At 42.3% G+C, this 9098-nt stretch overlaps 1 protein-coding gene across 1 annotated transcript; it reads left to right on the top strand.

Annotated features, from left to right (window-relative positions):
• The first annotated feature begins 532 nt into the window (after window positions 1–532).
• On the top strand, window positions 533–8001 carry LOC123998059 (lens fiber membrane intrinsic protein-like). Its single transcript, XM_046302899.1, has 5 exons — window positions 533–617; window positions 1974–2196; window positions 4641–4781; window positions 5615–5749; window positions 7788–8001. The coding sequence occupies exons 2-5, from the start codon at window positions 2019–2021 to the stop codon at window positions 7856–7858; spliced, it is 525 nt and encodes a 174-aa protein (XP_046158855.1). The 5' UTR covers window positions 533–617; window positions 1974–2018; the 3' UTR covers window positions 7859–8001.
• Window positions 8002–9098: the final 1097 nt, after the last annotated feature.

The raw sequence follows: 9098 nt of genomic DNA, 5'->3' as shown, positions 1-9098 counted from the left end.
TGCAGGGTTAGTCAAATCCGGTCCCAAAGAGCTTCTAGTTGTTCTAAGTGTTCAATCCAGCCCTGTTATAACACACCAGGTTAAAGTATTCCATATGAAACTATCAATCAGTGTTACTATAGGGCTGGACCCTGGACCAGTGAGTGACCATGTACTGTACAGCATGACATGCTGACCCTGGATGGTACCCACTACCCACCATGGCGGTAAGGACATGGTGAACCCAGCCCTGGCATGGCTGAATCCGGGTGGTGTTGTGGCCCTCTATCCACAAAAGAGTCCCACGATGCCGAGGGCTGCCTGCCAGGGCAACTCAGCCACTCTCTAAGAGGAAGGCAGAATAGGTAAGGAGGAAGAGGTCATGAGTGAAGGTGTAAGAAATGCAGATGGAGAGAGCAAGCAAGTGTACAGCTTAGAGGGAGAGAGTGGAGGTAACGGTGCGCGACAGAGGGATGGAGAGGGAGTGAACGAGACAGAGAGAGGGATTACCATCATTCACGTTGCACTCAATCACCCTCTATTGTACAGGCAGACAATGGGGGCCATGGGTAGAGGGTTTAAAAAGGATAGACTCACGCAGACAGCAAACCACCCAGCACAGAGACAGCAACCAACAGGTATCTGCAAACTTTCCTTCTTTTTTTTTACATGGATATAAATGGACTATATACAAAAACACATTATAGCAACAAGAATATAAGGGAACTGCTCTTTGGAGAAAGCTCACTTTCTATCTTTGGTCTGTTATTTCAGTTATTTCAATCAAAAGAACAAATATAATTAAGAGTATAAATGGGCCAGTTAACATTTGATTTAGCATTTGGTCTTCGGATGCATTGAGGCTGCTGCAGGAATTGAAATGGCAACTATGGAATATTGTACCCTTACTTCACCATCGTGCTGCCCCGAAGGGCTGGGATGTTTCTTCACCATCGTGCTGCCCCAAAGGGCTGGGATATTTCTTCACCATCGTGCTGCCCCGAAGGGCTTGGATATTTCTTCACACCAGATCTTTTTGCATTGCCCTTCCAGCAGGGTTCCAAGCAGCATATGGTGGATGGTTTGGTTCGGCTCAGTAGTTTGGAAAGGGTATTGGTACCCCATCACGCTGGTCACAGAGCAACATGCTGACAGATCTATTGCTCAGCATTAGAAGATTAGTTGTGATGCGCTGGGGGAATTAGTTGGAAACAATGGTTTGAAATCAGCCTGTTCAGCACTCTCATTGACATGCAGTTATTTTGGTTAAGTGCTTTGTTTGGTAAAATGTGCAGGTTTTTGCTTTTGTTGTTGGTGGCTCTTGATCAGATAGGTGGAAATATGCATTCAATAATGTTTAAATGACATTTTAATGGATTAGAAATGGAGTTAACTTGAGCAATCTTTTTTTTGCAAAAAGCTTTGCATGGTGACTAGAAGTGCAGTTGTTGTTAGTGTGCTTATATTTGGGTAGGTGTCACAACCACATGCCATTAAAACTTGATGTGTCCGCTCTGAAGCCTAAAGGTGTTAGGGTTGACTTCCAAATGAAGGCCCTGCTTGAACTTCAAAAATGCATCCTTCCTTCAGTTCTTCCTTCAAGCCTACTTTCGCCTATGAAAGGATGTCAGATAAGACCCAAGTAAAGATGCATTTCATAAAATTGAGCGCAAGGCTGTTTGCAATGCCACCGTTGTAATGTTCACCCCAACACGTCCACCCGTGTGTCCCCCCCCCGGCATTTTTGTTGTTGTTACTTCCTCGCCCAGTCTTCTATCCAATGTATGCCATAAGTTCAAAGCGTGGTTTTTTCCTTCTGCTCTGTTCGACAAAACAGGTGGTAAAAACTCGACCACATGGTACACTTTTTAAAAAGTTACAAATGTTATCCTCCACTTCGAGATGATTTTGTTCAAGCTTGTATTGGTTGGAGTGATACATAGTGATCAACTCTTTCAAATCTTCATTTAGTTTTCATTTTTACCTCAAAACAGTTGCGGTGCATTTAGGAGGACTGTGCTATCCCAGGCTTCTCCTTGATGCTGTACACTTTAGCAGGAGGGGGCACACTCTGTGGTGTGGCCGCCCTCGTGCTCCTCATAGTCTCCACGGCAACCGACTTCTGGATGCAGTACCGCTACTCAGGCGCCTCGGCCAACCAGGGCCTCTGGAGGTTTTGCATCAATCACAAGTGCCATGCCCACACCATCACTGTGGGTGAGTAGTACAATCTACTTTTAACTAATAATTTAGGATCCACTATGAATTTTTCTTACTTTGAGGGGATTTTGGCATGCAAATAAGAGCATGCTACCTGGGGTCCATTGACAACAAAGAAGCACTGAGAATCAATGCTAATGTGGCTAAGGCAGATAGTGGCTATGGTTATTTATAAGCTGGGTGGTTTTGAGCCCTGAATGCTGATTGGTTGACAGCCGTGGAATATGAGACCGCATACCACGGGTATGACGAAACATTTATTTTTACTGCTCTAATTATGTTGGAAACCAGTTTATAATGGCAATAAGGTACCTCGGGAATTTGTGATATATATTGCCAATATACCACGGCTAAGTGCCGTGTCCAGGGACTCCGCGTTGCTTGGTGCCTATGAACAGTCCTTTGCCGTGGTATATTGGCCATATACCACATCTCCTCAGGCCTTATTGCTTAAATATACATTATTTTTTTCTTGGCCCATAAACTACTTTCAAGGTAAGGAACCTACAAGTAATTTTGTATTTTTGGTGAACTACCCCTCAACTTGTGATCAAGAGTCTGTTTTTGGCCTAACCACTAAAACTGACCCTGAATGATAACGATTATGAATAGCCTATAGAGATACTGTAAGGTGAGTCAAATTATAGTTACATAAAACCACTAACTATTTGGATTTTATGAATCACACATAATTATAGTTACATAAAACTGCTAACTATTTGGATTTTATGAATCACACATAATTATAGTTACATAAAACTGCTAACTATTTGAATCACACATAACTACAATACACATGTTGGCCTACATACCAACCTATAAATAAAACACTTTTGATAGCTACGAAGGAGATTTCTTACCAATGCTAATATACTAAAGTATTCAGACCCCTTGGCTTTTTACACATTTTGTTACTTTACAGCCTTATTATAAGATTGATTAAATATTTTCCCCCCTCAGTCTACACACAATACCCCATAATGACAAAGCAAAAATAGGTTTTGAAATTTGCGAATGTATTAAAAAAAGTGAAATATCACATTTACAATAATCAGACCCTTTACTCAGTACTTTGTTGAAGCACCTTTAGCAGCGATTACAGCCTCGAGGCTTCTTGGGTATGACGCTACAAGCTTGGCACACCTGTATTTGAAGAGTTTCTCCCATTCTTCTCTGCAGGTCCTTTCAAGCTCTGTCAGGTTGGATGGGGAGCGTCGCTGCACAGCTATTTTCAGGTTTCTCCAGAGATGTTCGATCGGGTTCAAGTCCGGGCTCTGGCTGGGCAACTCAAGGACATTGAGACTTGTCCCAAAGCCACTCCTGCATTGTCTTGGCTGCGTGCTTAGGGGTTGTTGTCCTGTTGGAAGGTGAACCTTCGATCCAGTCTGGGGTCCTTAGTGCTCTGGAGCAGGTTTTCATCAAGGATCTCTCTGTACTTTGCTCTGTTTATATTTCCCTCAATCCTGACTTGTCTCCCTGCCACTGAAAAACATCCCCACAGCAGGATGCTGCCACCACCATGATTCACCGTAGGGATGGTGCCAGGTTTCCTCCAGATGGTTTCATCAGACCAGAGAATCTTGTTTCTCATGGTCAGAGTCCTTTAGGTGCCTATTGGCAAACTCCAAGCGGGCTGTCATGTGCCTGTTACTGAGGAGTGGCTTCTGTCTGGCCATTCTACTATAAAAGGCCTGATTGGTGGAGTGTTACAGAGATGGTTGTCCTTCTGGAAGGTTCTCCCATCTCCACAGAGGAACTCTTGAGTTCTGTCAGTGACCATCGGGTTCTTGCTCACCTCCCTGACCAAGTCCTGCTCCCCCGATTGCTCAGTTTGGCCAGGCGGCCAGCTCTAGGAAAAGTCACGGTGGTTCCAAACTTCTTCCATTTAAGAATGGTGGGGGCCACTATGTTCTTGGGGACCTTCAATGCTGCAGAAATGTTTTTTGTACCCTACCCTAGATCTGTGTGTCAACAATCCTGTCTTGGAGCTCTACAGACAATTCCTTAGACCTCGTGGCTTGGTTTTTGCTCTGACATGCACTGTCAACTGTGGGACCTTATATAAACAGGTGTGCCTTTCCAAATCATGTACAATCAAACGAATTTACCACAGGTGGACTCCAAGTTGTAGAAACGTCTCAAGGATGATCAATGGAAACAGGATGCACCGGAGCTCAATTTCAAGTCTCATAGCAAAGGGTCTGAATACTTATGTAAATAAGGTATATATATATATATATATATATATATATATATATATATATTTTTTTTTCTTAAAAATATAAACCTGTTTTTGCTTTGTCATTATGGGGTGTGTAGATGGATGAGGAAAATAATTACATCTATTTTAGAATAAGGCTGTAATGTAACAAAATGTGGAATGTCAAGGGGTCTGAATACTTTCCGAATGCACTGTATATGACGCTGTCCTCTCTGCACAGCCTTCTGGGATGCGACGAGGGCCTTCATGCTGCTGGCCGTGCTGAGCTGCTTCGCTGGCGTGGTGCTGGGCCTGAGTGCCTTCGCCAATGGCACCAAGAGCCGGAGGGTCCGGATGGGGGGTATCGCTCTGCTCCTCTCAGGTAAACACCAGGGGCCATATTCATAAAGTGTTGCAGAGTAGGAGTGCTGATATAGGATATGTTTTGGATTTTTAGATCACAATGAATAACATTACATGGACATGGGGGACCTGATCCTAGATCAGCACCTACTCAGATGCTTTATGGATACCGGCCCTTATGTGAAAAGACAGGAAAGGAGAAAGCATGGAAGGCCAACAGGGGGTTTGCCTGGATCTGTCCAGTTCCTTCAAGGAGAATACACCAGTTTACACAATGGAAGTAGAAAGTATGGGATAGCGGACCAGTCAGGAAAAAATATATAGTGGGGTGAACAAGTATTTGATAACCTGCAAAATCGGCAGTGTTTCCTACTTACAAAGCATGTAGAGGTCTGTAATTTTTATCATAGGTACACTTCAACTGTGAGAGACGGAATCTAAAACAAAAATCCAGAAAATCACATTGTATGATTAAGTAATTAATTGGCATTTTATTGCATGACATAAGTATTTGATACATCAGAAAAGCAAAACTTAATATTTGGTACAGAAACCTTTATTAGCAATTACAGAGATCATACATTTCCTGTAGTTCTTGACCAGGTTTGCACCTGTGTACCTATGATAAAAAAAATTACAGACCTCTACATGCTTTGTAAGTAGGAAAACCTGCAAAATCGGCAGTGTATCAAATACTTGTTCTCCCCACTGTATAGATAATAAATCAGGAATTACATTTTGTAGAATTGTATAGACTTGAACAAACATCAACATTATTTAAAAAAACTTCTGTCTTGGGCACATCGACATGTTTCTCTCTTTTGCCCCACCACATTTTCTTCCATCCCTCAGGTTTTCTTGCTCTGTTAGCTCTGGCCATCTACACGGGCGTGACTGTCAACTTTTTTGGCAAGCGCTTCCTTGATTGGCGCTTCTCCTGGTCCTACATCTTAGGTTGGGTGGCCATCATCTTAACGTTCGTTGCTGGTAAACTCCTCTAATAAACCCTTTGGTCTTTAAAGGGATAGTTTGAGATTAAAAAACCCTCTGGAGTCTAAGCGGGGTGGGGGGCTAACATGGAATTGTTTTACGTTGGTCATACCAAGAATCATTTAGCTATTTGATTTGGAGTTTTAGGACCCCTTAACTTATTTGGCTTTACTGCTATTAGCCCATAGAAACACCGGTGGTGGAAAAAGTACCCAATTGTCATACTTGAGTAAAAGTAAAGATACCTTAACAGAAAATGACAAGTAAATGTAAAAATCACCAGTAAAATACCACTTGAGTAAAAGTCATTTGATTTAAATAGACTTAAGTATCAAAAGTAAATGTAATTGCAAAAATTGTAACTATAAATCATCCCATTCTTTATATTAACCAAACTGCACAATTTTCTTGTTAACTTTTTATGGATACCAGGGGCACACTCCAACACTCAGACATAATTTACGAACAAATCATGTGTTTAGTGGGTCTGCAAGATCAGAGGCAGTAGGGTTGACCAGGGACGTTCTTTTGAATGCTAAGCATTCAAAATGTAACAAGTACTTTTGAGTGTCAGGAAGTAAAAGTTGTCAAAAATATAAATGGTAAAGTAATGTACAAATACTCCCAAACAACAACTTAAGTAAACTTTACACTACTGAGCAATGCATTGAATAACAGCTTTGTACATGCATAATCAGATTGTCCCCAAAAACATTTTAAAGGAAGTTTGTTCTAGATCTGAGATATAAGATCAGGATTTTTTTGTTGTAATTTACATGCATTTACCCTTTATTTTAGGCACAAAACTATATTCATATTTACTTCCATTAATTAGATTTTTTATCTGGTTCTGTCTACCTCTTCCTAGGGCAAAACAACCGATAAGTATGTGTTAGTGTGTAGCCCAAATGGTTCAGACGCTACAGGCAGATGTTGCAGATCGGATGTACGAACTTAGAAGAGTCCCGTGTTCGTGAAAGTCTCACCTTTCCATATAGGGGTTATAATAGTTTGTGGGCCACACCGTCCAGACGTTTGTGAGAAGATCGATTTTCGGGACGTCTCATGGTCTGACAACACAGCTCTAGCTCTGCCACATTTCACCGCAGATGTGGAGGGCGACGTCGGCGGATGCAGTGGATTGAGATGCAGCCCATGCAACAAAAAAAAAATCTCTAGCTTAAACTACTGGATTTTGATGTGGATATCTTTGTTATTAATGCAAATTGGATTTCTCAGAACCGCAGACACAGACTCTAGGGGGTTAAGCACTTTTTTTCTACTTATCCAGAGTGCGTGCAGTTTGAAGGATGTTGAAGGTAGCTTCCAGTAGGTGCTCCTATAGACTTCATCATTGCGCCAATGCTAGTTAACAGTGGCTCCAGAAACTACCTTCAAACTGCACACAGCCAGAAAAATGGTATCCATGAGTTCATCGAACTTTAATCTCAAACTATCCCTTTGTGTTTAAGATGTTTTTTTATTTTTACATCAGCTACATTACAATATACAAGCTGGTTGAGAGAATGCCAAGTGTGTAAATCTGTCAACAAGGCAAAGGGTGATGACTTTGAATAATTATTTTAACACTTTTATGGTTACTACATGATTCCATGTGTGTCATTTCATAGTTTTGATGTCTTCCATTATGTAGAATTTTTATTTTATTTTAATTTTTCTATTTAAAAAAAAAAAAAAAACTTGAATGAGTAGGTTCCCAAACATTTGACTGGTACTGTACAATCTGGTGTTACTGTTGTAGTGGGGTTAGGATCAGCTGCAATCCATTGATTAGCAACACTCACGATCCTTCAACGTACATACCATACATCTTCTGTGGTTCGGATGGATCCAACTTCTGCCACCAACGGACAGTGCTGTAGATATTGTGTCTAGGTCCCATGGGTTAGCTGGGTTGCAACTAGCTTTTCAGGCTGTCCAAATTCAGACTTTTAAAGAAGTCCCTCTCAGCACAGGCTCTTTGAAACTATTCCATGTTGTGACTCATCCATTTCATTGTTGCTTGATCTTTCAGGTGTGTTCCAACTCTGTGCCTACCAGAAGAACATTTCCGAACCACCTCCTCCTAACATTCAAGAAAGCTAAATGGAGCACATCTCTTACTTGCACAAAACATAAAAACGATCAATCTCTCGTTTTTAGCATTATCATTGATAGCAATGTGACCACAAGGGAAACTACCAGTGTCCTTTGGCAAAATCTACTGAACAGAATAAATAGGAATATTTGACTGTGGCCTGGTCTCTTTACTTCATTGCTTATACATATCCTTTGATCTGTTTTCCACATCCATAAGCCTGGGGCATGGTTTCAAGCGATGTAATCTCAGGGGGGGGGGCCTGTCTTTCAAAGATAATTCGTAAAAATACAAATAACTTCACAGATCTTCATTGTAGTGTTTAAAAACACTTTCCCATGCTTGTTCAATGAACAATAAACAATTAATGAACACGCACCTGTGGAACGGTCGTTAAGAGACCAACAACTTACAGACAGTAGGCAATTAAGGTCACAGTTATGAAAACTTAGGACACTACAGAGGCCTTTCTACTGCCTCTGAAAAACACCAAAATAAAGATGCCCAGGGTCCCAGCTTATCTGCGTGAAAGTGCCTTAGGCATGCTGCAAGGAGGCATGAGAACTGCAGATGTGGCCAGGGTAATAAATTGCATTGCAAGTGCTGTGAGAGGCCAAAGACAGCACTATAGGGAGACAGGACGGACAGCTGATCATCCTCGCAGTGTCAGACCACGTGTAACACCTGCACAGGATTGGTATATCCAAACATCACAACTGCAGGACAGGTACAGGATGGGAACAACTGCCCGAGTTACACCAGGAATGCACAATCCCTCCATCACTGCTCAGACTGTCCGCAATAGGCTGAGAGAGGCTGGACTGAGGGCCTGTTGTAAAGGCAGGTCCTCACCAGACATCAACAACATCGCCTATGGGCACAAACCCACCATCGCTGGACCAGACAGGACTGGCAAAAAGTGCTCTTCACTGACAAGTGTCTCACCAGGGGTGATGGTCGGCTTTGCGTTTATCGTTGAAGGAATGCGTGTTACAGAGGCCTGTACTCTGGAGTGTGATCGATTTGGAGGTTATGGGTCTGTCATGGTGTGTCACAGCATTATCGGACTGAGATTGTCATTGCAGGCAATCTCAACGCTGTGCGTTACAGGGAAGACATCATCCTTCCTGCCGGCTCATCCTGGCATGACAATGCCACCAGCCATACTGCTCGTGATTTCCTGCAAGACAGGAATGTCAGTGTTCTGCCATGGCCAGCGAAGAGCCCGGATCACAATCCCAATTGAGC

This window comes from Oncorhynchus gorbuscha, linkage group LG15, assembly GCF_021184085.1.
Source record: "Oncorhynchus gorbuscha isolate QuinsamMale2020 ecotype Even-year linkage group LG15, OgorEven_v1.0, whole genome shotgun sequence".
Lineage (NCBI taxonomy): Eukaryota > Metazoa > Chordata > Actinopteri > Salmoniformes > Salmonidae > Oncorhynchus > Oncorhynchus gorbuscha.
The sequence above is the reverse complement of the archived record's forward strand: the minus strand, read 5'-3'. Positions and strand labels throughout refer to the sequence as shown.

Bases quoted from the DNA above. Each gene is read 5' to 3' on its own strand.
- LOC123998059 (XM_046302899.1), top strand. From the start codon at position 2,019: ATGCTGTACACTTTAGCAGGAGGGGGCACACTCTGTGGTGTGGCCGCC. The intron at 2,197-4,640 runs GTGAGTAGTACA...CTCTCTGCACAG, and splicing joins TGCCCACACCATCACTGTGG to CCTTCTGGGATGCGACGAGG. The intron at 4,782-5,614 runs GTAAACACCAGG...TCCATCCCTCAG, and splicing joins TATCGCTCTGCTCCTCTCAG to GTTTTCTTGCTCTGTTAGCT.